At 43.7% G+C, this 27,897-nt stretch overlaps 2 protein-coding genes across 8 annotated transcripts in view; both read left to right on the forward strand.

The window, feature by feature from the left end:
* The window catches only part of MYCL (MYCL proto-oncogene, bHLH transcription factor), a 91,166-nt gene extending 87,532 nt beyond the window's left edge, over nt 1-3,634 (forward strand). For all 5 annotated transcript variants that reach the window (XM_078073345.1, XM_078073342.1, XM_078073343.1 and 2 more), the window contains one exon: nt 1,053-3,634. In XM_078073345.1, coding sequence (XP_077929471.1) covers nt 1,053-1,651 — 599 coding nt within the window. In that variant the 3' untranslated portion in view covers nt 1,652-3,634. The remainder of the gene's footprint in view (nt 1-1,052) is intronic.
* Nucleotides 1-27,897, forward strand: part of TRIT1 (tRNA isopentenyltransferase 1) — a 196,679-nt gene that overhangs the window by 127,269 nt on the left and 41,513 nt on the right. For 2 of the 3 annotated variants that reach the window (XM_078073341.1, XM_036102827.2), the window contains exon 2: nt 13,129-13,318. In XM_078073341.1, the coding sequence (XP_077929467.1) occupies nt 13,145-13,318 (174 nt within the window). In that variant the 5' untranslated portion in view covers nt 13,129-13,144. Of the gene's footprint in view, nt 1-13,128; nt 13,319-24,671; nt 24,800-27,897 lie in introns of those variants that run through there. The other variant, XM_036102828.2, reaches the window with a different exon arrangement.

Raw genomic sequence — 27,897 nt, forward strand, 5'->3', positions numbered from 1 at the left:
AAGCATCCTGATACTCAAAAGAGGCCGAGAACTGAGCTCTTCTGTTGTCAGGCTGAAATGCATTAAGGTGGCCTTCTATGTGGGGGCTGCAAAATGCGTGAAGCAGGAAGGAGGTCCCCTATTTGCACCTCTCCGTGGTTGGGTAGCCTAAGAGACCTTTGAGCCAGGGAATGACGGGGGCATTTCCAGGCGCCTCCAGGTCCCTGGTGTTTTGGCCCTTGTATTGGGACAGTCTGTTGCTGCTCAGTTCCCTGTCCCCCGCACAGGTCGCTTGGAAATGTTTGCTTGTACCTTTGTGAAGTTCCAGCAGCTTTTGCCGACAGGCGGATACAAATCCAACCCTCTTCTGGTCCAGGGAAGGGGGTGGGGCAGGCGACCTATAAATGATGGATGACTAGAAACCCATTGAAACCAGGAGCAAAATGCTCCTGAGGGAAACCCGTTCCCTCCCCCTGTGGGTGAGGAGGGATGGGTTGTAGCCCTCCCTTCTCGGAATCTTCAGCTGAAAAGGATGGCAGAATTGAGAGGTGGAGGAATAATAGGATTTATAACTTGTGAAAAGTAACAATTCCCCAAGTGCAGACTGTGCTGGGCAGGAACAAAGGGCAGCTCTGCCCACAGACCCCTCATTTACAATTCTGATGGGGCATGAAAGAGCCCGACCGGGGAAGATCTTTATAGCTAAACTTTGTCCCAGGGCCGATAGCTCTTTCTCTCCATCCCCTCGGTGGGGGAGGGGAGCGCCTGGGCAGACTGGGGGCTGTTGGCTTGGGTCTGCCTTTTGTTCTTATCTAAGCCTTGCTATGCAAAAGGAAATTGGAGAATATTTTCCTTCTTGCTTATTTCCCCTTCTTTCCTTCACGCTGCCCTTACCCCCTTACAAATGAACCAGTTGTCTTTCTCCTCACTTCAATCTGTTTATATCTAAATGGGGAAAATGTCAGCTCCTTTCCCAAGCCCCAGCGTAGGGTCTGTGTGTGTGTGTGTGTGTGTGTGTGTGTGTGTGTTTCTCATGGGGTGTGTTTCTTCTCTGGATCTCTCTTCTTGGACAGAGGGTGAAGAAATTGACGTCGTGACAGTGGAGAAGAGACAGTCCCTGGGTGTACGGAAGCCGGTCACCATCACGGTGCGGGCAGACCCTTTGGACCCCTGCATGAAACACTTCCACATCTCCATCCATCAGCAACAGCATAACTACGCTGCCCGTTTTCCTCCAGAAAGCTGTTCCCAAGGAGGGGCTCCAGAGAGAGGTCCCCAAGAAGAGGCTCTGGAGAGAGATGCCCCAGAGGAAAAGGAAGAAGAGGCAGATGAAGAGATTGTGAGTCCCCCACCTGTAGAAAGTGATGCTCCCCAGTCCTGCCACCCCAAACCTGTCAGTTCCGACACCGAGGATGTGACCAAGAGGAAGAACCACAACTTCCTGGAGCGCAAACGGCGGAACGACCTCCGTTCTAGGTTCTTGGCCCTGAGGGACCAGGTACCCACCCTGGCCAGCTGCTCCAAGGCCCCCAAAGTGGTGATCCTGAGCAAGGCCTTGGAGTACTTGCAAGCCCTCGTGGGGGCCGAGAAGAGGATGGCCACGGAGAAAAGGCAGCTCCGATGCCGGCAGCAGCAACTGCAGAAGAGAATTGCGTACCTCAGCGGCTACTAAGTGACCAAAACGCCTGACTGCTCCGTCTTACAGAGACTCGAGTTTATTTTTTCACCTTCCTTCTCCCCCTTAGGAATTTGCACATTTTGGTGAAGGTGGGACAGTCGGAACAGTACATTCCAGAATGCAGCGCAGCCGGTGCACACACTCTAAGGGCTTGCGTTCTGGGAAACCTTGAGACCCAGCTCTCCCTCTTCCCTGACTCACAGGAGCACTGGGTCTTCTCTGCGCCTTTGGCTTCTCAGGCAGGCAGCTGACTGAGGAGACCTGGGGTCTGCCCAGCTCACTAGCTCGGAAGCAAAGCCTGACAGATGCTATGTAACAGGCGGTGGCCGTTGTCGGGGGGCTCCAGCCGGCATGAAAGCTCACACTCCGGAGGCGCTTCGGGCTGGGAAAGGACGCTCCCACCGGTGTCTCTGGGGTGGTGCTGGGACAGCTGGGCCTGGACGCTCTCCCTGAGGCTCTTCTTTCCAGGAGACACACGAGCTGTCTTGGGTGAAGACAGGCTCACAGACTTGATCAACATGGACCATTACCTCACTGTCAGACACTTTACAGTAGCTGAGGAGTTGGAAACCTTAAATATATATATATATACATATATATATATAAAACGATGTTAGCACCCCTCCTTCCACTCTAAATGCTACGACCTTGAGAATATTTAAAGAGCTTGGCCTCTAGATTCTTTGTCTCAAAGCCCTCTGGGCCCTATCCTCTGAGGGAGAAACCATTCTGTCCCCACAAGGGACTTTTTTGTTTCCTTCGGCCTTTGTTCTGCAATGGGCTCTACAGCACCCCTTTCCCACAGGTCAGAAATATTTCCCCAAGACCCTGGGAAATGGGTCCTAGCCTGCGGCCTGGGAAAGGCTTGGAGTCCTGGCTGTGAACGTGTTATCTGCCCAGGTGTTTTCCATCTTGGAATCTTTACTCGAGGCAGATGTCAGGCGCCTCGGGAGGGAGAGCTCTAGCACTTCCTCTTTCCCACTTCCCTCTCATCTCAGTCCCTGACTGGTAAGTTTGAAGTTCTACTAGAACCATGCAAACTGTCCTTCTAGTGCAACTCCAAGGAGCTAGCTTGCTGGCTCTGCAGCCACCCTTGGGCCCCTTGCCAGCCTGACATGAGTCAGATCTCTTTCCCAGCGTCTGGGCCTTACCGAAGTTCTTGCTAGGAGAGCTGCTGGGACTCATCCAGTGCTCCAGAAGGTGGACTAGTTTCCCGGTGGGTTTTAAAGGAGCTTCCAGGAACTCTGCTTAGCCGACCATGGATTTTGCCCCAGGTGAACTTGGTACCTCCAAGTGGATTCCAGGTGCAGCCTCCAGTCTGGAAAGGCATCCAACCCAACAGGTGTCCTGTGGGCAAACTCAGGAGCCCCTAAGCCTGGCCCAGAAGAAAGATCAGCCCCTCCAGAACCCTGCCCAGGGCAGCAGGTGCCTACTGGCTGTGGTTTGGAAAGTGGGGGAGGGGAGGATGGTAGAACATTCTCTGTGGCTCTGCAAAGCCAGCTGCTGCTTCCAAATTTATTATGCACAATGGTCTGTTTCTGAGGTTGCTTCATGGCCTCAGAGAACCCCAATGGAAGTTTGGGAAAAAACCTCTCTACTTTCTGGAATATGGTTTTCGGGAGCCAACTGACTTCTGGAACTGTCTTTGGAGAACAGGTGGGATGTAGGTTACCGATGTATCACCTGAATAGCTTGTGTTTTATAAGCTGCTGTTGGGTATTAAGCTGGGAGCAGTGGTTTGTTTTATTTGTTTTTTTTTTTTAATACTGTATTTTTGTATGCCTTTTGCAAAGTGGTGTTAATTGTTTTTGTACAAGAAAAAAAAACAACTCTTGGGCAATTCTCCTGTTGCAAGAGTCTGATTTATTTTGAAAGGCAAGTTTACCTGAAATTTTGTATTTAGTTGTGATTATCGATTGCCTGATTTTAAAATGTTGCCTTCTGGGACTTCTGCTAATAAAAGATTTCTTAAACATGTCAGAGTGGGGGCACCTTATGCCAACCAAGTCCCCCTGAGCCAAGGAAAACAATTTCAGGGTAACCACCAGTGATCTAGAGGGTTGCATTTCTCCAACCATGTTGCTAACCAGGTCATTCCACTTTGGGTTCCTGAGATGCCATTTCAGACATGTCTAAACAATGTCGGTGCAGTGCTTGGTGTACTTAGTGAACGTGAAATTCTCTTGTGAATTGCAAGGAGTGCTGAATTTGTACTTTAGAAGGTTTGAAATCCCAGTTCCACTACCTAACTTGTTCTGTGCCTTTTAGCTTTACCTCTGTGACCCTTAGTCTCCTAATCTGTAAAATGGGGTAAATACTACTGCACAGGGGGTTGGCAGGTATTAATGAAGTAGTAGACCTTTAAGCCCCTTTCTTTTCTTTTCTTTTTTTTTAAGATTTATTTATTTATGGGGGTGGGGTTGGGCAGAGGGAGAGGGAGAGAGAAACCCAAGCAGACTCTGCACTGAGCGCCGAGCCCGACGAGGGGCTCAATCTCATGACCCTGAGATCAGGGCTCTGAGATCATGCATGACCTGAGCTGAAACCAAGATTCGGATGTTTAACCCACTGCACCACTCAGGCGCCCCTAAGCCACTTTCTAGAGTATAAAGCCTTATATTCTTTAAGGTGGTACCGTTCTTACCTTGGTGATCCGATGACTTTGCAGGATGTCTTAAAAATTCTCTACGGTTTTGTGACGTAATGTGATTTTTTTCTCCTTCTCCCTCAATTAATGAAAGAAAATGAAGGCTCCCCTTCCCTCTCCCATCACTCTCATAAACTTGCCATAAATGCAAGAAGGGAAAATTGAATAATCGCCATTCCTTAACCGACTGAGCCACCCAGGCGCCCTGTAATAACCGCCATTCCTGATAGAACACTGCCTATACCAAAGCACTCTGCTCCCTCTTACGTAGGACACCACAACCAACTACTTGCCCGGGCCAGGGAGGAGGGAGACCGAGGTTCTCAGAGTGAAAACACAACTGCCCAAAGTGACTGGGCTAGTAAGTAAATGAATTGGGATGGAAACTTGCTTTGCCTATCTCCACAGCCTGAGGTCTTAATCACTGCATAATAACGACAGCGTGTTTTGTTAGCAAGGGGTGTGTGGGGGAGGTAAATATGGAATTCCATCACTTAACTGCTTGATGGAATTGTCTCTCCTTGGGGCCATTGTGCCTGCCACTTGTTGGGATGAGCTAGAGCAAATGTTCCATGACTAGTCCCTGTGCCGCATTTGTGGGCTGGGTGGCTTAGTCTTGCCCCAGAGAGCCCCCCACCCCCACCCCAGGTCTGGGAAAGGCCAACAGTTGCTGTTGGGAAAGGCCATGAGCATCATCGTGGAGGGAAGCCAATTTGCCTCAGTTAATCCTTCCTTACAGCTCTCTCCTGGCTGGTATTGCCTGCCTGCTCTCCCTCTCTTATATAGCCTGAGTAGAGTCAGAAAGCTCCTATAAATTCCTCACATTTGCAAAGTGCCCCTCATCACAATGTGTAAGTATGCAACCTCTGCCACAGAGTACCGGAGCCCAGAGCAGATTCTGGCTCAAGGTCACATAACAAAATCAGAATCCCAAACCCAGTCTCCTGTCAGGTAAACTTTCTAGCCCCATCCCCACTGCCTCCAAGTCACCAAACCTAGTTTGTAAGTAGTTGTTTGATAAAAATAGGCTTGCATTGTTGGGACTCTCTTCTTAGAACTGCAGTTCCCTGTTTCAGTTCTAGTCACTCTCTCCCAGTATACTCATCCTGCTTCTTTGATGCCATTTATCAAGAGACTAATTTGTAGGACTTCTCTCCCTTTCCTGGCCTTGAAAGAATTCATGGGTCCTTGGTAAAATAGTAGAGACTCCTAGGTACGGGGACTGGTGTTAGTTGTTTTACATATCTTAATTCTTACAATAACCTAGAGAACAGGGTGGCATCAGCCCCATTTCACAGATGAGCAAACTGAAGCTCAGACACATTGAAATCATTTGTCCAAGCCCACACAGCTAGGACCAGCCGTCTGTCTCCAAGCTTCAGCTCCTCTGAGTCCAACTCTGCTGAGAAAGGAGTGGGAATAAAGCCATCTCCTGGGGGGAAGGGAGGGTGTTTCTGGAATGTGAAGTATTTTAAGCTCCTTCCTAGCTCATTTCTACAAACTCCTACCTCTATCTTTGTCTGAAAATAGCCAGGAGTTTATTCCTGGATTTCAGAGAACAATTTCTACAAATTAGGTTTGACTGAGTAGTACACCTAAGGGACTGTGCACCCAACTCGAGGACACGCATGTGGACAATAAGGGGCAGCTGAGAAGCCACACTTGGTGTAGAAAAGAAAGGTCACCCTCCCTGTTAGACAATAAAAGGCTAACACGTGTGCTAATTCCCGCCCTTGTGGGAAGCTATTTTGGGGGGGACTGAGACAGGTTGAACTATCTTAGATATGCTGAATTGGTCTAAAGTGCTCCCGGGGTTAGGATATTCCAGAATATTCACTTTAGAAGGAGGAGGGGAGGATGGGGATGGCTTTGTTGCTTTGGAAGGTGATAGGAGGGAGTGAGAAGGAGTTTCCTTTCTGAGGATAAGGATAGCCAGTTGGAAGATAATTGATGAGTGGGTGACTGGGGAGGGGTGGAGGGGAGGTGTCTAAATGTGTCAGCTGAAGCTCCGCTGGGGTGTGAGCATTTCTACTTTAAGCCCTGTGGGCAGCTCTTGTTAATGTCTTTATTTGGAACTGCTGCCAAAGGGATCAACTGTATTAACGTTACCATTCTTTGGGCCAGGAAATGTAAATATGTGCTTAAAGTCTCTAATCAGGTGAGTTATTAAATAATTAGACTCAGTGCCAGGGGCCCAGTAGGTGCCCAGGAAGTGTTGGATCGCCTTTAAACTTGTAGGAAGCAGTACGGCTGAGTGGTCTCCCACACCCAACAGATCTGAGTTCCAAATCTGCCTCTGCATTTTCCAGCTGTACCTTTGCCACCACCTTGGGTAAATTATTAGCTTTTCCCTGAAACAGGTCTAAATAATAGCACCCACTTCACGGGGTTGTTGTGAGCAATAGTAAGTGCTCAGTAAATGATGAGTGTTTTTCAAACCATTTAGCAAGCCACACCTAGAATATAGATTAGTCATATTTGAAAAGCAATGGAAGAGATTGGTAAAATAAGGAATCTTCCCAGAAGGAGTACTTAAAGTAATCTGGAGTGCACAGACTGATGCCTCAAGAGGAAATAGATCATTAGGGAAAGAGTAGCCAGGGTCTGGGGAGCTTGAGCTAGGCACAGGGGAAAGTGAGGCACAAGACCTGAGCTTCTGGCTGGTCCACAGCATCCCACGACCCACGGCCGGCAAGAGCTGTGAGTCTGGGATGCTGTGGCACCTATGGGCCCTCCCTGTGTCCTTACTGGGCACTGCGGTATCTTCGGACTGAGCTGGAGTCAATTGACCCCATTTCACCAGTTAAACCCTCGAATGCCTGTTTTGTTCAGGCAGTGACTCTCAAACTCGAGCGTGTGTTAAGAACCTACTCTCCACCCCCACCTGATGCACTAGGTCAGAGCTAGGAATCTACGCTGCTGACAAGCAAGCGGGAAGGTGGAATCCTGAGGTCACACTTAGAAGAACGTTGGAATGAGGAATGTGGAGACTTAAAAAAAAAAAAAAAGTAGCCACAGAAGGTGGTGTAGATGGCATAGTATGATGGTTAAGAACGGGGATTTGGAGTTACTACCTGTGTGATGTTGGGCAAATCCCTTAATCTCCCTGGGTCCTAGAAGTTTCCTTCTTCACTGAAATGGATATAATATTAATACCTACCTCACAGGACTGTTGTAAAGATTCAACAGGTAATTATATGTAAAACACTTCGAACAGTGCCCGCCACAGAGTGAGAGCAGTGATCTATGAAGCTAGGCCCCTTGTGGAAGTTCATGAGCGTGTGAACACGATCACAAGATAAGGCAATATCCATCTCAGACGAGGGCTACAAGCCTCAGAAGGGGAAGAGAGCACTCTGTTTGGAGTCATCAAGAAAGTTCTTGGTGGAGATACTGTGACTATAACTGGAACTAGAAGTCCCTGCATCATGTAGCTGAGTGAAGAGGAGGATGGTGTTCTAGGCGGAGGGAATAGTTTGGGGGGGAAGAGGGGATTGGGAAGGTTGTATGGAGTCTGGGGAATGGGGAAGAATCTGGTTTGATGTGCTGGCTGGGTGGTCACATTTTTACAAAACCAGAGTTGTGCTGGATTTCTAAAAGGACCCTTTTGATAGCCAACATCCTCAGTGATTCTTTGAAATAGGGAAGTCAGGGTAAGAAACTGATTGTGGTTTGGGACACCACGAGGTTTGAGGTGATGGGGTCATATGAAATAGAGCACCCAACAGGAAGTCGAGGATGTGATACTAAAGTTTTAGGAAGGGGTTTGCAAGGAAGGTACAGATTTGAGACTCATCAGGATATAAAGATGATGAAGGCCCGATCTTCCAAGCCATGAGAAAGAGAAGGGGCCAGAGACACAGAGGAGAGGGCTTGAAAGAACCATGAGCTCAGGACTGGAAAGGAGCATCTTTTTCCCTTTTGCACTTTCCCCACTCTGATCTTCCAGCCCTCGGGGCTTCAATGTGGGTGTGCAGGCCCTCTTAGACAGCTGCAGAAGACTGGAAGTGAGCTCCCTCTGAGAACATTCTGGTTAGCTCTGGAGAAAACCCTATAACTTAACTTTAGGTATAACATAACCCCTATAACATGGTGAGCTCCACTCTCTTGTGAGGGGAACCTCACTTGTTTTGAGCAATTCCGAGCTCCCAAATTTGAATCGACAATTTGCCAATGGAAACAGCAACTGATGAAAACTACTGTGATTACTCACAGGCACTCTACTGGGTTGTATTTTGTCCCCCACCAATCTCATGTCTATCCAGAACCCATGAATGTGACCTTGTTTGGAAATAGGGTGTCTGCAGATGTAATCAAGTTAAGATGATGTCATAGTGGATTAAGGTGGTCTCTAATTCAAGGACTGGTGTCCTAGGGAGGGAGAAATGTAGACAGAGACACACGCAGAGAAGATGGCCATATGAAGACAGACGCAGGATTGGAGTCATGCTGCCACAAACCAAGGAATGCCAGAAGCTAGAAGTTAGAAGAGGCAAAGAAGGATTCTTCCCTAGAGGGAGGCTTCGGACCATGGCCCTGCCACCCCTTGATTTTGGGCTTCTGGGGTCCAGAACTGTGAAAGAATACATTTCTGTTGTTTTGAGCCACACAGTTTGTGGTAATGTTATGGCAGCCCTAGGAGACTAATACAGGCACCAAGTTTATCATGAAATAATCCCACAAGATATATTTTTTATTTGGGATACCTAATTAGTACGGGGGTCAGGCTGAAAAGGCACCTAGGGTTATAGAAAAAGCTAGTGTTTGTCTTCAACTCAACTTTCTTCTCTGGCCTTGGAAACAGAGCCTTCAGACCTCCCGTGGCATGTTCCTCCTTCTGTCCTATCACAGCATCCTCTAGATTTCCATGTTGAACATTTGAGCTTTCTGGATGCTTCCCTTTGAATGGCCTTTCTACTCTAATGGCTTCACCTTTAGCCTCTTGCCTATGCTTCTTCTTTTTTCTAAAAAAAAAATGTTTAAATAAATCATTTAAAATATACAGAGGACGGGGCACCTGGGTGGCTTAGTTGGTTAAGCGACTGCCTTCGGCACAGGTCATGATCCCGGAGTCCTGGGATCGAGCCCCACATTGGGTTCCCGGCTCAGCGGGGAGCCTGCTTCTCCCTCTGACCCTCTCCCCTCTCACGCTGTTTCTCTCTCGCTCACTCTCTAATAAATAAATAAATAAAATCTAAAAAAATAAAATAAAATATACAGAGGACAGGAAATAATATAATGAACACTAGTGGGTCATCACCCAGATATCCCCTCTACCTCCCCACACTTCCTCCTTTCTCCTTTTTTGCCGTGTTCCCATGCCCATCCCACCCTGTATACAGCACTCAGGTTTCTAAAGAAAGTGAGGCAGCTGCAGAGGTTGCCCAGCCGGACTATACATCTGTCCTACAGACAGACGCTGTACAACACACACACACGCTGGGGATGATGATCAGGTGGCTGGCTGTGGACTTTCGGAAGGGGAGGCAAAGAATTATTACCCTCCAAGTAATCTGAGTGTCCTTAGTTCCTTATTCTTATAGTTTAGATATGTTCTGGACTGAAGCCATCCCAGCATTTTTGCCTTTTCAGCTAGAATTTCTTTACCCCCAAATAATCTGTAAGCAGTGGAGTATGGGAAGTGGGCTTCTGCAACCTCCACCTCTAGATATACAATATACTTTAAGTGAAAGGCTCCCTTTCCTCTTGAGTTATCTTTCAGAATAGACTGAGCTACTTCCCATCCGGCCTCAGAGAAGGGGGAGAGGGGTCAGGGCTAATACCTGGGCATGACTACAAATAGCTTTCTTTTCTTTTAATTGATTTATTTATTTTGGGGGGGGGAGGGAGGAGGAAGGGAGGAGCAGAGGGAGACGGAGAGAGAGAGAGAATCTCTAGCAGACTCCCTGCTGAGCAAGGAGCCAGACACAGGACTCGATCCCACAACCCTGAGATCATGGCCTGAGCAGAAATCAAAAACTGGTCACTCAACCGACTGAGCCACCCAGGAGCCCCCAAATAGCTTTCTTGGCAACCTTTTGTCACCTTTTGTCTCCTTATTACTGTGTAAAGCTTCCCATTAGAGGATTTTATATTGTCTTTAAAATAAATTCTTATTAATTCTTGGACATAGACTTCAATTTCTCAATTTTCCCTTGAACTTAAACACTCCAATGAGGATTTCAAGTTACAGATTATCTTGAAGGAATTATTCTTAGTATAATTTGGAGTTCAGAAGATCATTAGGGAGACAAATAGGTACAAATGAAATAGCCTAAAGGTATTTTAAAAACATGTTCCTATTCTCTTTTGGTAGGACTGGTAGAATTAAAACAAATGGAAATGGTATGATGTTTTTCTCACTTCTCCTGATTTGTTTTGGACCATGGGCTCCGTTCTGATTTAGGAGTCTTTCCTGCTCAGCATTTCAGTGATAATTCTCCCCATGGTCTATAGGATCCCTGTTCTCTTTGTTTCTATAGCAACAGTCCCGTGTTGCTTGGCTAGAAGCAATTTTCTGCTGCTGTGGTGAAGCCCCATTTTTTCATTCCTTTCTCCCCAGTTGCCTTGGTAACCAGCTTCTCCCTCTTTGGGTCTCTCAGTGGTAAATTCCACTCCCCTCTTTTTTTCTCTCTCTAGTAACAGTCACCTGGTCATGACTTGGACAGTGCTTTCCCATCTGTGAGTGGGCATACTCTGTCATGGTCAGATTGTCATCATGAAATTAGCCTCCCTTTTGCTTTATTTGCATCATTTCTCCTGCCTGCCATCTTTCTAGTGGTTGTCATGGTAACCGTACCCTCCGAAAGTCTCCAGGCAAAGGCTCTACAGTTAACAACCATCATGTGAGAGTGTCTGCCAATATATGGCCACACATCGCGATTTTAAAACCAGCCCCAGGTGGGTACCACAAATTGGAGAGAACAGGTTTTTGATCAAAGCAGACTGGATTGAGAAAAGGAGGTACAGGGTACCCTGGGTTCTGATGTTTTCCAAACAATACATGTGGTTACAAGGTTTAGGCTGGGTCTGCAAAGAGTGGCCATTATGCCAGCAGTGATCCAAGTGATTGAGAAATGTATTGGCAGTTATTCCAGGCAGGCCTATCGTATGCTCTAAACTTCCAGGGGTAATTCCTTGGGCCCAAGGGATCCGGGTGATATGACCTGAGAGCTAGGCAGAGCCAAGTAATCTCAGGGAGAAAGAAATTAACCCTTAAATTGTCTAACAAGGGGTTAGTAGAATATATATTTAGGTACTTTTACACAGTACTGAAAATTTCTCTGCTCTTAAGCTGCTGCTCTTACCTATTTTTTTTTTTTAAGATTTTATTTATTTATTTGACAATGAGAGAGGGAACACAAGCAGGGGGAGTGGGAGAGGGAGAAGCAGGTTTCCCGCGGAGCAGGAAGCCTGATGCGGGGCTCGATGCGGGGCTCGATGCGGGGCTCCATCCCAGGACCCTGGGATCATGACCTGAGCCGAAGGCAGATGCTTAACGACTAAGCCACCCAGGTGCCCCTGCTCTTAACTCTTTAGTGAGGCAGATGGGGTGTTACCATTATAATAATACAAAGTGTTAAACAAATGGTGGTCGTTCTGTGCTAGGATATTGTAGCAGGTACTTTTTGGATATAACTTCAATTTATCCTTATGACAATCCTGAGAGGTATTTCATGATAAAACTGAGGCTAAGAGGTAAAGTTAATTGTGTGAGGTCAGGCAACAGCTGATAAGTAGCAGAGCTGGGATTTGAACCCAGGTCTCTCTGATTTCAAAGCCCTTTTTTTCTTTTTTTCTTTTTTTAGATTTTATTTTATTTATTTGAGACAGAGAGAGAGAGAACCTGAGTGGGGGGGAGAGGGGCAGAGGGAGAGGAAGAGCGAGAAGCAGACTCCCCACTAGGCAGGGAACCTGTTTGTGGGGTTCAATCCCAGGACCCCAGGATCATGACCTGAGTTAAAGGCAGACGCTTACCGACTGAGCCACCAAGGCACCCTAAAGCCCTTTCTTAAAGGTTGTAGGGTTTCCTGAATTTCGGTCATCTGGTCTGCACTTTAATCTGAGGGTTACTACTCCTTTATCCTTTCTGCCTTCCTTATTTTTCCCTTTCATATTTTGTGGGTTGTTTACTTGCTTTTCTCTGTTCTCAACCTATTTCTTGCATCCCTTCACCAAAGAGATGGAAAATTTTGTCCTGCCTTCTGATTGTGCCTGGGTTTCCGTTTTGGGATAAAAATGTTAGAACAGTCGCCCTTGCCTGAGAACTGGGCAGATCTGATCATGGAGAACACCACACATTTAGCTCACTGTCTCCAGCACTAGATAGGCAAACCATTCTCCTCTCCATTTAACAATTATTGGGTGTCTGTTCTGTATCAGGCACTGTATAGGCACTGGAGATACAGCAATGACCTAGGCAGAATCTGTCCCTTGCTTTTATGGAACTAACAGCCTGGAATGGAAGTCAGGCAATACACAAGAAATCAGTATATATTTTTATATTGTAATTAGTGGTATGAAGAAAAGAACTAAGTGCCATGAAAGAAAGAATAACGGGGATAGACTTGAGATAGGACTTAAGGGAGGAGATAGTTTTAAAAAATCGATCTCTTTAGTAATTTGATTATCAGTTGTTAAAAAAACAAAAAGGAGAGAGGAGATCGTCGAGGCTCTGACACCAGCTAGTTGATGGCAGTCACGTCGGGAGCTTCTCAAGCTTGGAAACCATCGTTTCGCCCCTCCCCCTCCATCCTCCTCACGGAGCCCTAGGTATGCGCAGGCGCACTGACGGTTGCCATGGGGACAGCTGCTCCCGCGCAAGCGCAGATATCTTCAAAATGGCGGCGGCGGCGGCTGCACGAGCAGTTTCTGTGGGCTCCGGGCTCCGGGCCCTGCCACGAACACTGCCTCTTGTAGTGATTCTCGGGGCCACGGGCACTGGCAAATCCACCCTGGCGTTGCAGCTAGGCCAACGGCTCGGTGGCGAAATCGTCAGCGCTGACTCCATGCAGGTATGATAGTGCGGCTGGCCCCGGGCCTGCGAAACCCAGAGGCCGCCTGCGGGCCTCTGGCCGAGTGGATGCCCTGTCGCATGGTGGTAGTGAGTGAATCCCGAGGCTTGTGGGGCGGAGTGGGTCGGTGAAGGGAACCCATAATTACTAGATGCCCACCATGTGCCAGACATAATGTCAGGCGATTGATTCCGTTTCCTCATCTCATTTACTTCTCACGACGTTGCTGTTGGTAGATACCATCTCCATTGACACTTGAGGGAATTCACCTAGGGAGACGAAACGGCTTTCTCCGTGTCCCATAGCGAATAAGTGAAGGAGATGGCATTTGAACCTATAGGGTTGACAGGCGTCCAATAAATACCTGTTGAATGAAAATTATTGCAGAGCTTTTGCTATTTAGAGTACTCAGCGACACCGGTATAAATCGGTTACCATCTATGAGTAGCTCCCGAGGGAATGGAACAGGGTGGATATTCAGGAGACCTGCATTCTAGTTCCGAATCTGCCGTCGGCCACGTGAGCTTAATGTATCTGTAAAGTGGAAAAAATGTCACCTACCTCACAGGGCTGTAGTGCTTAATAAGTGAGAGGGTGAGTTTTAGAATGAAGAGCAGGGTCCTGAAGAAGGCCAGGGCCAGGCACCTGGTAAATGTTATGTTTAAGTTGAGATTTTTAACTCCCTGCTGGCTGATGGGAGTCAGGAGGCTTTGTCCTCTTCCTTGAGTTAGAGGGAAGCCGAGGAGTGTAATGCACCTGGCACCTGGGTGCATTTGGGCTCGGGTTGAGAGTGGGTGACATTTTGGGTAAATCTGTGATGGAGGAATTATAAACACTATTTATTGAAGATAGTTTTCAGTTAATGAGTTTTTACAGAGTAAATGAGTTTTTACAGAGTAAATGAGGCACTGAGTCTGGCACCTACCTGATTACTCAGCAAGGAAGAGCATTCCTTCTCACCGTTGCACCCCATAAACCTCTGGGCATGGTTTCTACCTTTATTAGTTCATTTGGAGTGACATGACCATCAACACACATGAAATGATTAGGATAATTCAACAAATGTTGGTTTGTAACCTCTATTTTGTGTCAGCTTCGAGAGAGAGACTTTACCTCAAATCCCAGCCCTGTCTTTTCTAAGATGTGTGACTTCAGCCTGACCTCTTTGTGCCTTTGTTTCTTCTGTAAAATAGGAAGAAGAATATCAATAACACAACATAATTGTGATGATTGATGTGATAAAGTATGTAAAGCACTTAATACAATGTATGGTGCATAGTGCTAAAAATATGATAGGTGCTATTTTCTGCAAGGCCCTTTTGGAGAGAGAAAATCATAATCCCTGTCCTCAGGGAGTTTTAGTCCAGCTAAACATGAAATAAAGCAGTTAGAAAGTGTTTGAACTGTAATATTAATGATGCTCTTTGCAAGGTGGATGGGGTAGGGAGGAGAGAAACTACAAGTGTTAGATTTTATACTAAACCATACAATTTCTGAAAAGGGAGAAATCAATGAAGACTGGTATAGTCATGGAAAGCTCTCTGAAAAGGGACTTGAAAGGTGAAGTTTGGATAGATAAGAAAGAAGAAAAGGTATGTCAAAGAAGGAACGTGAATGAAGATTTAGAAGGTGAACTGAGCATAGTGTGTATGTAGGACAATGAAAGGAGGATGTTCATTAGGTATTGTAGATATTGTGGATGGAATGGGGAATGAGTAACATGATGAAGGCAGTGTGTAAGAAGCATTCATTTGTGAACAGTATGCATGATGAATTGGATTTGGGGGTGGGTGTTAGGAATGCAGGGGAAAGGAAAGATGTAACTTTTTTTTTTAAAGATATATTTATTTGAGAGAGAGAGCGTGCTTGAGTGAGCCAGGGGAGGGATAGAGGGAGAGGGAGAGAATCTCAAGCAGATTCCTTTCTGAGTGCAGAGCCCACCATGGGGCTTGATCCCGGGACCCTGAGATAATGATCTGAGATGAAATCAAGAGTCGGACACTTAACTGACTGAGCCACTCAGGCGCCCCAAGATGTAACGTTTTTGAAGGTATTATCATGTTAAAGTGAGTTGGTCACTGATTGCTCAAAGAAGAAGAATGCACATAATATGACTCAGGATTCAGGTTTGTATGCCTGGGAGAGTATGGTGAGCCTGAAGTCAGGAAGATTTGGCAGGGCACAGGGGGAGTAGCAACAGGACATCCAAGGGGAAAGTCTGTGGGTGGGTGGAGAGTGCAGCAGGTATGACCCCACTTCAGGACTCTTGTACTTATTAGCCTCTGCCTGGTGGCACTTCTTCCTCTATTTAACCGTGTGGCTTGCTTTCTCGCTTCATTCACGTCTTTACTAAGATGTCACCTTACTGAAGCCTTCTCTGATCATCCCATTTAAAATAACACACCACGGTTCCCTGTTCCCCATCTTTCTCATATAGTAAACATTAGTCTTTGTCAGGGGAATGTTCCCAGTAAATCATCTTAATTTTACATCTGTTTGTTTGTTTGTTTTTAGATTTTATTTATTTATTTGAGAGAGAGTGCACCATCATGAGTGGGGGGAGGGGCAAAGGGAGAGGGCGAAGCAGACTCCCACTGAGCAGAAGGCCTGACATGGGGCCCCATCCCAGGACCCTGGGATCATGACCTGAGCCGAAGGGAGATGCTTAACTGACTGAGACACCCAGGCGCCCCAATTTTACATCTATTTTTAAGTAAGTTAGTGGGTTCTGGCCATAAGTGTTGTATATAGCTCTGTAATAGCTATTATCCATTTCTCAGAAGTGTTTCTTTACTCATAGCTGTGTACCATAAGGTTGAGGTTGCCAGAGGTCTTGTTGGGTGTAAAATAGGTCATGTCAGTGTGCCTCATATAGTGCTGATGATATGGTAGACCCTTAATATTTGATGAAGTATTTGTTGACTTGCCTTATTAAAACAGCACATCTTTTTTTAAAAATTTTATTTTATTATGTTAGTCACCATACATTACATCATTAGTTTTTGATGTAGTGTTCCATGATCATTGTTTGTGTATAACACCCAGTGCTCCATGCAATACGTGCCCTCCTTAATACCCATCACTGGCCACCCCCCCCCAAAACCCTCAGTTTGTTTCTCAGAGTCCATAATCTCTCATGGTTCGTCCTCCCCTCTGATTCCCCCCCTTCATTTTTCCCTTCCTACTATCTTTTTTTTTTAACATAAAATATATTTGTTTCAGAGGTACAGGTCTGTGATTCATCAGCGTTAGACAATTCACAGTGCTCACCATAGCACATACCCTCCCCAATATCCATCACCCAGCCACCCCATCCCTCCCACCCCCCACCACTCCAGCAACCCTCAGTTTGTTTCCTGAGATTAAGAGTCTCTTATGTTTGGGCACCTGGGTGGCTCAGTTGGTTAAGCAACTGCCTTCAGCTCAGGTCATGATCCTGGAGTCCTGGGATCGAGTCCCGCATCGGGCTTCCTGCTCAGCGGGGAGTCTGCTTCTCCCTCTGACCCTCCCCCCTCTCATGCTCTCTCTATCTCATTCTCTCTCTCAAATAAATAAATAAAATCTTAAAAAAAAAAAAAAAAAAGAGTCTCTTATGTTTGTCTCCCTCTCTGGTTTCATCTTGTTTCATTTTTTCCTCCCTTCCCGTATGCTCCTCTGTCTTGTTTCTTAAATTCCTCATATCAGTGAGATCATATGATACTTGTCTTTCTCTGATTGACTTATTTCACTTAGCATAATACCCTGTAGTTCCATCCACGTCGTTGCAAATGGCAAGATTTCGTGTTTTTTGTTTGTTTTTTTGTTTTTTGATGGCTGCATAATATTCCATTGTATATATACACCACATCTTCTTTATCCATTCATCTGTTGTTGGACATCTTGGCTCTTTCCATAGTTTGGCTCTTGTGGGCATTGCTGCTATAAACACTGGGGTGCACATACCCCTTCGGATCACTACATTTGTATCTTTGGGGTAAATACCCAGTAATGCAATTGCTGGGCCATAGGGTAGCTCTATTTTCAACTTTTTGAGGAACCTCCATACTGTTTTCCAGAGTGGCTGCACCAGCTTGCACTCCCACCAACAGTGTAGGAGGGTTCCCCTTTCAGAAACCGCATCCTTGCCAACATCTGTTGTTTCCTGATTTGCTAATTTTAGCCATTCTCATTGGTGTGAGGTGGTATCTCATTGAGGTTTTGATTTGTATTTCCCTGATGCCAAGTGATGTTGAACACTTTTTCATGTGTCTTAAAACGGCACATCTTGATCCATTCAGATTTTTCCTGTGGTTATATAAGTAACTAGGATATGAGACTTAAATTTCTTTCATCCTAGGGATGCCATGAGTGTTAATTAATGTATGAAAACACTTGAAGATTATTGAGCTTTCTGAACTGGCTGTAGGTTGTGTTTAGTTTTGATTATATCATGGATATTTGTAACATTTCCTCTTGGTCTCCTTGGAAGACTTTGACCTTTGATTTTACTTTTCAGTCCAAATAATGATATAAAGTATCTCTGCCCCATTTACGTGGCTATACACAGTTCTTCATTTCTGCCTTTGCTTACATGCCCCTGTTACCTGTTCCCCTTGTTTTCTACCCAGTGGAGGGAGATGGTACTTTTCAATGACTTGATGTTGACTCAAAATTTTTGGTAAGCATGTGAACAAAATGACATTTAAAAAAAGAATTGAAGTATAGTTGATACATGTCACATTAGTTTCAGGTGTACAAAATGACATTCTTAAAAAAAAAAAATGGCATTCTTAATGTTGGATTACCAGCTCCTTGAAAGAACATTTTCAATTTCAAATAAGTACACAGGCAGAATGATAGTAACTTAAATTTGTATAGCAAATTTGTTTATAAAATACTTACAGATGCTTTTTATTCTCACTATAACCTTGTAAGGTAGATATTGTCATTTCACAGGTCAAGGAAACAGGCTTTGCCGTAAGGTCTTACAGTAAGTAGCAAACCTGGACTTGAACATAGGTGTTTACTTTCCATGCCTGCTGCCTTGTCCACACAAAGCCATACCCTTTAGATGAGGCAGGAGCAGTGGTGCTCAGTCATTAGAGAGTATTTCTTAACTTGTGTGCCACTCTTCTTTCCCAGGAGTGTGCTACATTTTGATCAGGATTTAAAATGTATTTTAAGGGCACCTGGGTGGCTCAGTCAGTTAAGCGTCTGCCTTCAGCTCAGGTCATGATCCCAGGGTCCTGGGATCGAGCCCCACATCGGGCTCCCTGCTCAGCGGGAAGCCTGCTTCTCCCTCTCCCACTCCCCCTGCTTGTGTTCCCTCTCTCGCTGTCTCTCTCTCTGTCAAATAAATAAATAAATAAAAATCTTTTTTTTTTTTTTTAAAGATTTTATTTATTTATTTGAGAGAGAGAGAATGAGAGAGAGAGCATGAGAGGGGGGAGGGTCAGAGGGAGAAGCAGACTCCCTGCCGAGCAGGGAGCCCGATGCGGGACTCGATCCAGGGACTCCAGGATCATGACCTGAGCCGAAGGCAGTCGCTTAACCAACTGAGCCACCCAGGCGCCCAATAAATAAAAATCTTTAAAAAAAAAAAATGTATTTTAGGATTCATATTGTGATAGTGTGAATTCGTAGTGATGTCTGTCCAGTGGAGTGTTGAGCTTAGTGGTGGCCACATGATGTGTTGCTTAAGGGGATAAAACTTGCTGCAACTAAGAGATATAATTTAATGTCGGTAATTTAATGATACCTGGAGAGAATGTTTGCTGAAACCAAGGGGAACACTTGCCCTTGTGGATAGCTTAGATGGAGCAGTAAACTTTGTTGTACAGCCACACAGACCAAAGGGTGACCAAATGGAAAGTGTGATAATTAGAAAGTTCTTTCAAGGTTCCAAGTTGATCTTTTAAAAAACAAATATTTGCATTTTAATAATCCCTTTTGGAATGATGTCCAGAATTTTGCATTTCATAAGTGTACTAGTAATTCAAAAAGGATTGCAAAATAACATCTTAAAACTTAAATCGTTTTGCACCTAATACTTATTTTGTCATCCCTTTGTCCTACCTTAACTGTGGGGCCATCACTTTGTGCTACCTTAACCTGTAGGGTGATCCCCGTTGGGGCAGTTCCCATCCAGGGAAAGTGATTATTTTGTAAACATTGAATAAGTGCTTTAAGTATTGAGGTATTTAAGTCTTTGAGGGAAAATCACAATGGAGTGTTAAGGGTGGTATATCTAGCATGATAATATTGTCATGGAGCCTGATAATGACTTACCTCTTTAGCCATGTAGCATCTGAAGATCCTGCTTGGCTTCTTGCTTCCCATTCTCACGTACTTAATTTGTTGAGTGGGATGTCAGAAACACTCTCTGAGGAATTACTTGCTTAGGGGCTCCTGCTGGGCTCTACTTTGGATTTCTGCGTGGCAGGTGTGACAAAAATGAGAAACAATATTTGTGCTTAATTTCCTGAGTTTTCCAAACCCCAATTTCACAAATTATAGAAACTAAATATTGTTAGTCAGCAGTAAGAGTCTACATTTAAGGAGGGACAGGTAATGCAATCCCTGTTTTCCAGGATGGAAAAACTGAGGCCCAGAATATTAAAGAGCACACTAGAGATCGCAGTGCAAGACACTGGTACACCTGGGAATTGGATCTGGGTCTTCTGACTCCTGTGTAGTGTCTGATATGTTGCAGGAAGATGATACTGAAGGTCTTCCTTTCAGTCTGAGTCTTTTTCTTGGCATGTAAATTCAAGGTACAATGCACTGCCTTCAGTCACTGGATGAAACATTGTACTGAGAAACATGAAGGCACTTGCCAAAAGATGTACAATGACTGCCTGGAAATAGAGACTGCCAACTATATGCCAAGAGAAAAATAAATAAAGTGTTCTATTTGGGTTTATAGAGAGGAAGTATCTCTAATGCCTTAGTTCTTCAAGTCCTGTGGCGAAGCAGTAGTCATAATACATAGGAGCACAGTTCCCTTTGTGTTTGTCTAAACCTACAAGAGGAGAAGCAAATGATTTTTGGCAGTCTGACTAGTGAGCAGGCTATGTGTCATGTAATAGACGCGGAGTTCTCCGTTCTTTTTGTTTGCTTTGGGACATAATTTAGGGGCAGTGTTTTTTGTTTTTGTTTTTTTAACCAAAGGACTGTTTGTCTGATAGTGCTCAAGGAAGATCTGGGATGCATGGGGGAGGGATATGAAAGAGAGATGGGAGAGTGGATCACAGTGGCTTAGTAGGACATGAAATAAAAGTCACAAAAACCTGTTAACCAGGAGAGATGGGAGCTATCTTGGAGGCTGTTTGCCACGACTGACAGAGGTGGTCTTTAAAAAAGAAAAAAAACCGAGCCTGACAAGAGGCTAAGAAGGAAATCTCAAAATTTTTGACTCATCTAAAAAATCTGAATGAGTTTCTAGATCTCTTAGATCACCTCCATTGTGACTGAGTTTAGTTTTCCTTTGCCTACAGTATTAAACCTGGGTGGGTTGTTCATATACTGTGTATTCACTTTTTTGCAGCTATGGGAAGAACTCTGGAATCAAACATCCTATGTTACATAGGGAAAGAGAAGTTACCACTGGCCAAATGAGAAACCATAGGAGAGCACAGATGGGACTTGCAGGTTCCGATCTGTGAGGATGAAGTGCTGCCCTGATGCTTCAATGCCTGGGGCAGGGTGTTGAAACAGCTCTTCAAAGGGAACGTATATTCAAGGGGTAAAAGTTATTTGGGGTAAATAGGAATTCACCTATGTGATTTGTATGTTCTTGTATATGGCTTAACCAAGTTGGTTTTGATTTCTTGTATAGTTGGAATTCTTCAGATAAATTTGAGTAAGACTGGGGTCCTGTTTGCTTCCTTGCTTACCTTTGGGACCCTGGTTCTGAGCTAGAGCTTCACTGCTCCTTCCTCATTGTGTCATCCAGAGTTCAAGGTCTTACCACAATACCATGAATCATCATCATCATCATCATCATCATCATCATCACAACGTAGAAAACAATAATAGTGTATATGCCAGATACTGTTCTAAAAGTTTGACATATATTATCTTATTTAATCTCCTCACCACAGCCTTGTGAGGTAGGCACCATTATTATCTCAGCCCTACAGAAAATTACTTTCTTGAACCCTCATCTCTGTGCTTTTCTGTATTTTTTCCTCCACCTCTTCTTATTTATCCATCGTGTATCCCATTCTTTTTTTTAAGATTTTATCCATTTATTTGAGAGAGAGCACAAGCAGGAGGAGCAGCAGAGGGAGAGGGAGAAGCAGACTTCCCACTGAGCAGGGAGCCCGACATGGGGCTCAGTCTCAGGACCCCGAGATCATGAGCTGAGCCGAAGGCAGCCGCCTAACCGACTGAGCCACCCAGGCGCCCCCTGCATAGCATTCTTTTCCTCTGTACCACAGTATACATTTTATCAGGCAGAGGAGGAAGACTGTTCCTGACAAAAGAATAGCATGAGCACAATAAAGGAAGAATAAAAGTGTATGGTCTGTTTTCAAGGAGTGACCAGCAATTATCTGGCATAGAGGATACTTGAGGGACAGTAGTAGGAGGTAAAACTAAAAATATAGGACCCTGTGAACAAATTGTAGAGGCCCTTGAAAGGCAAATGCCAGGAGGTGTGGGGTTTTAAACATGGAAGTGATAGTAAATCTGTTTCATTGGGTAACTCTGATGGCCAAGTGGAGAGTGGGTTAGAGAGGGATAAACAGCTTAGGATTCGGTTACCTTAGCCTGGATGAGAGGGGCTGGCATTAGACTGTGACTAGGGAGAAGAGGTAACCATTTTGACATTTTGGAGACAGAATCAGTAGGATTTTGGTTATTGAACTGGAAGTATTATGAGAAAAAATGATGGAGAACAAAGCCTTTTTGTATTTAGAAAAAGAGATACGCTTCCTGAAAAAAATCCAAATTAACACAGAAAAGTACAAAGGAAATATCACCATAGTCTTAGCATCCAGAGGTAACCATTTTAACATGTTGGTGCACATCCTTTCAGATATTTGTGTATTTATGCACATGTGTTTATGTGTTCTTTCCCCCCGATTTTATTGTGGTAAAATACACATAAAATTTACCACCTTAACCTTTGTTTTTTTAAGTAAATTCTATGCCCAATGTTAGGCTCAAATTCTGACCCTGAGATCAGGAGTCACATCCTGTACCAACTGAGTCTGCCAGGCACCTCCATCTTAACCATTTTTAAGTGTATAGCTCAGTGGTATTAAATACATTCATAATGCTGTGTAACCATCATCATCATCTATCTCCGTAACTCTTTTCATCTTGTAAAACTGAAACTCTCTACTCATTAAACAATACCTCCCCATTCCTCCTTTCTCCCAGCCCTTGGTAACCACCATTCTACTTTCTATGTCTATGATTTTGACTGCTCTTAAGTACCTCACATAAGTGGAATCAAAAATATCTGTCTCTTTTGTGACTGGCTTATTTCACTTAGCATAATGTCCTCAAGGTTCATCCATGTGTATATGTTTTTACATAAATTGACTTGTACATTTCATATTCTTCTGTATCCTGCTTGCCCCTCCCCCCCAATATGTTATGGATATCTTTATGTGTTAATGTATGTTACTGTACATCAGTGGTCTCAATCTGGGGTCATTTTGCCCCCCCCCCCAGGGGACATTTGCAATTTTTGGAGACATTTTTGGTTGTAACAACTGGGGAGGTGGATTCCTGACATCTAGTGGGTAGAGACCAGGAGTGCTGCTAAAGATCCTACTATGCATAAAACAGCTCCTCACAATAAAGAATTATCTGGCCCAAAATATCAGTATATTGTACCAAGGTTAAGAAACTCTGTTCTACATTATTCTTGTTTGTTAAATTTTGAAGTAATTATAGATATACACAAGAGTTTCAAAGATAGTGCAGAGGGTTCTTGTATACCCTTTACCCAACTTCTCCTACAATTAGCATCTTATATCATCTTGGTACATTTCCAAAATTAAGAAATTGACATAGTTGTAATACTGTTAACTGTAGACTTTATTTGGATTTCACCCGTTTTTCTACTAATATCTTCTGTTTTTGGGATCCCATCTAGGGTCCCACATTGCCTTTAGTCATCATGTCTCCTTCGGCTCCTCCAATCTGTAATAGTTTCTCAGGTTCTTCCAGTCTGTGACTTTGATACTTTTGAAGGGTACTACTGGTCAGCTCTTCTGTAGAATGCTTCTCAATTTGGGTTTTCTGATGGTTTCTCATGATGACCCTAGCATTACAGATTTGGGGAAAGCATACCGCAGAGGTGAAGTACCCTTCTCATTACATTATATCAGGGTATGATGGCAACATGACTTATTTCTGGTGATGGTAACCTTGATCATTTAGTTTGGGATGTATCTGCCAGATTTTGCCACTGTGCAGTCCCTTATTATACTCTATTTGTTAGAAATGAGTTGCTAAGTTCAGCCCACATTGAAGGGGAGGAGATTTAAGCTAGGAAACATACATATGTACACTATTCCATGTATACACAAATATCTATGTTTTTGTCTGTATCTGCATATATATGAAAATAAACATGGGCTTATATGGATATCTCTGACTCTACTCTGGCACCACAAGGTTCATTGTAGTGTTCCTTCCCTTGCCTATTTGTGACTTCTTTCTCAGAGGGTAAGAAATTTGGTTCTCATTGTCTATAACATATTTAGCGATTTGTACAACCTGTATAATAGTTTCAGTAGTTACTTACGTGAGAAACAAATTTACCAATTAGGTATGATGTTTGTGTGCAGTTCTTTTTGTTCATTTTAGCCTTATAGTATCTAGTCATAGCGATGTTTTACACAGTTACTTGAGTAAGCTCCTTTTTTCCCTTCCACTGTCCTTCAGTGAGGTTATGCTATACATTTGTAATGCAGGTAGATTCATTTGTTGCAGTCTGCATTCTATCCTGGGTTCCCCAGACATTCTGGTTATTTTTTTAAGAATTGCATACAGTAAAGTGTATTCTTTGTTGAGTATAGTTTTAATTGGTTTTGACAAATACAGTCAGGTATCCACCTTTACAGTACCATCCTGAACAGTTCCATCACTCTAAAAATTGCCTTGCATGGCCTCTGTAGTCAGCTCTTCTACCTACCTCAACTTTCAACAACCACTGATTTGTTTTCTATCCCCATGGTTTTGCCTTTTCCACAGTGTAATGTACTTGGAGTCATACAATATGCAGCCTAAGTGACTTTTTCCCTTAGCAGAATACATTTTATTATTTATTTTTATTTATTATTATTTTTAAAGATTTTATTTATTTATTTGACACAGAGAGAGAGCACAAGCCGGGGGGGAGCCGCAGGAAGAGGGAGAGGGAGAAGCAGGCTCCCTGCTGAGCGAGGAGCCTGATGCAGGACTCAATCCCAGGACCCTGGGATCATGACCTGAGCCAAAGGCAGATGCCCAACCGACTGAGCCGCCCAGGCGCCCTGCAAAGTACATTTTAAATTTTCTCCCATGTTGTTTCATGAGTCCATTACTCTTTATTGCTGAGTGTCATTCCATTGTATGGATGTACCCTAGTATGTCCATTCACCTTTGAGAGGACATCTGGGTTTCCAGTTTTTAGCACTTACTTGGTGCTATTATAGACATTCGTGTACCAGTGGTTTAACTTTAAAAATTATAAAGTTTTTTCCAAAATGGCTATGCCATTTTGCATTCCAGCCAGCAGTGAATAAGAATTTCTGTTCTTCTGTATTCTCTCCAGGATTTGTTTTTGTTTTTGTTTTTTAATTTTAGCAATTCTAATTGGTGTGTACTGGTATCTCATGGTGGTCAATTTACATTTCCCTAAAGGCTAATGATGTTGAGCATCTTTTCATATGCTTATTTGCCATCTGTGTATCTAAAGTGTCTGTCAGATCTTTTGGGGGTCTGTTTGTCTTACTGACTTTTAAGAGTTCTTTATATATCCTGGGTACAAATCCTTTATCAGATATGTTATTTGCAAATATTTTCTCCTGCTTTGTGGCTTATTTTTTCATTTTCTTCACAATGTCTTTCACAGAACAAAAGTCTTAAATTTTTCAAAAAGTCCAATTTATCTTTTTTTTAAAATGGATTGTATCTTTTATTTCCTATCCTAAAATTGCCAAACCCAAAGTGATGCAGATTTTCTCACCATTTTTTTAAAGACGTTTTATTTAAAAAAGAAAAGTTTTATAGTTTTGCATTTTACATTTAGGTCTGTGAGCTATTTTGAAAAAAATTTTGTATAAAGTGTGGGATATTATGGATGTCCAGTTGTGCCAGCACTGTTTTTGAAAGGCTATGCTTTCTCCATCAAAAGCCAGTTTATATTTGTGCAGGTCTATTTCTGGGCTGCATTCTGTTCCATTGATCTATGTGTCTATTCTTTTGCCAATATTGCATTGTCTTGATTACTGTGGCTTTATAATAAGTCTTGAAATTGGATAGTGTAAGCTCTCCAACTTTCTACTTTGTTGTTTTTAATCTCTGTGTAGTCTATTTTATAGGTGTATCGTAATTAGCTAGGTTTCTACTGAAGGACATTTAGAGGGTTGTTTTTTGCTATAATAAATGATGCTGAGATGAACATCTTCACACATACATCTTTTTGGACTGTGTGATTCTCTCTTTAGGATAAATTCCTAGAATGGGAATACTGGATGAAAAGATGCACACATTATCTTTTTTCCCCCCTTCTTCTAATTTTCTAAGATTATTAGAGGTTATACTTACATTATTTTTCTTATTGAGGTGAAATTCACCTAACATCAGCCATTTTATTTTATTTTTTATTTTTTATTTTTTATTTTTTTTAAGATTTTATTTATTTATTTGATTGAGAGCGAGCACAAGTAGGCAGAGCAGCAGACAGAGGGAGAGGAGAAGCAGGCTCCCTGTTGAGCAGAGAGCCCCATGTGGGGCTGATCCCAGGGCCCTGGGATCATGACCTGAGCCGAAGATGCTTAACTGACTGAGCTATCTAGGTGCCCCAACATCAGCCATTTTATTTTTATTTTTTTTTAAAGATTTTATTTATTTATTTGACAGAGAGAGAGAGAGCGCACAAGCAGGGGGAGTGGCAGGCAGAGGCAGAGGGAGAAGCAGGCTCCCTGCAGAGCAGGGGGAGCCTGATGTGGGACTCGATCCCAGGACCCTGGGGTCATGACCTGAGCCGAAGGCAGTCGCTTAACCAACTGAGCCACCCAGGCGCCCAACATCAGCCATTTTAAAGTGAATGATTCAGGGGCATCTGGCTGGTTTAATCAGAACATGTGACTCTTGATCTCAGGGTTGTAAGTTTGAGCCCCATGTTGGGTGTAGAGATTACTTAAAAATAAGACGATTCAGTGTCATTTAGTATATTCATGGTGGTGTACAGCCACCACCTCTGTCTAGTTCCAAAATATTTCCACCACCCCAAAAGAAAACCCCATACCCATTAAGCATCTATTCTGCATTTCCCTAAGCAGTTACTCGCCCCACCCCCAAGCCCCTGGCAATCACATCTGCTTTCTGTCTCTAGAGATTTTACCTATTCTGGATATTTCCTATAAATGGATCATATAATCTGTGACCTTTGTGTCTGGCTTCTCTCACTTATACTTGTAGCATGTGTTGGTACTTTATTCCTTTTTATGGTTGAATAATTTTCCATTGTATGAATAGATCACATTTGTCCCATCTGTTGATGGGCATTAGTACTTTAGGCTGTTATGAATAGTGCTGCTGTGAACATGTACACACTTGTTTTCACTTATTTTGGGTATATATGTAGGAGTAGAATTTCTGGGCCATATGATAATTCTGTGTCTAACTTTTTGAGGAATGCCAAACTGTTTTACTTAATGGCTATACTATTTTAGATTCCCACCAGCAATGTATAAGGGTACCAGTTTCTCTACCTCTTCTCCAATATGTTATTCCCCCCCCCCTTTTTTTTTTAATATAGCTATCCCACTGGGTGTAAAAGTGGTATCACTTTGTAGTTTTGATTTACATTTTCCTAGTGGTCATTTGTATATCTTCTTTGGAGAAATACCTATTTAGGTCCTGTGCTCATTTTTATTTTTTTAAAGATTTTAAAGATTTTATTTATTTGAGAGAGAGTGCAAGCGCGGGTGCGCACACATGCACAAGCGGGGGGGGGGGCAGAGACAAGCAGACTCCCCGCTGAGCGGGGATCCCAGGACCCCGAGATTAACCAATTGAGCCACCCAGGCGCCCGGTCCTGTGCTCATTTTTAAATTGGGTTGGTTCTTTTTGTTGTTGCGTGGGTGCACATTGCATTTTGATGCATATTGTCAGACTGCTTTCAAGAAATTTGTACCAGTGGTATGTCTGTTTTCCTTCACCCTTGCAATTCTGTGTATTACCTATCTTTTCATTGTTGTTAGTTTGGTAAATGAGAAATGGATTTCATTTTAATTTCATTTCTTAGGTTAATTTTCTTTTCAAGGGTGCATTGGCCATTTGTTGTTTTTCTTTTTTGAATGTCTTGATCATACCTGTGTTGTGTCCACTTCTATATAATGGTTTTCATTTTTGTGTTTATTGATTTGTAA

The sequence above is a fragment of the Halichoerus grypus genome, chromosome 5, assembly GCF_964656455.1.
Source record: "Halichoerus grypus chromosome 5, mHalGry1.hap1.1, whole genome shotgun sequence".
NCBI classification, from domain to species: Eukaryota; Metazoa; Chordata; class Mammalia; order Carnivora; family Phocidae; genus Halichoerus; species Halichoerus grypus.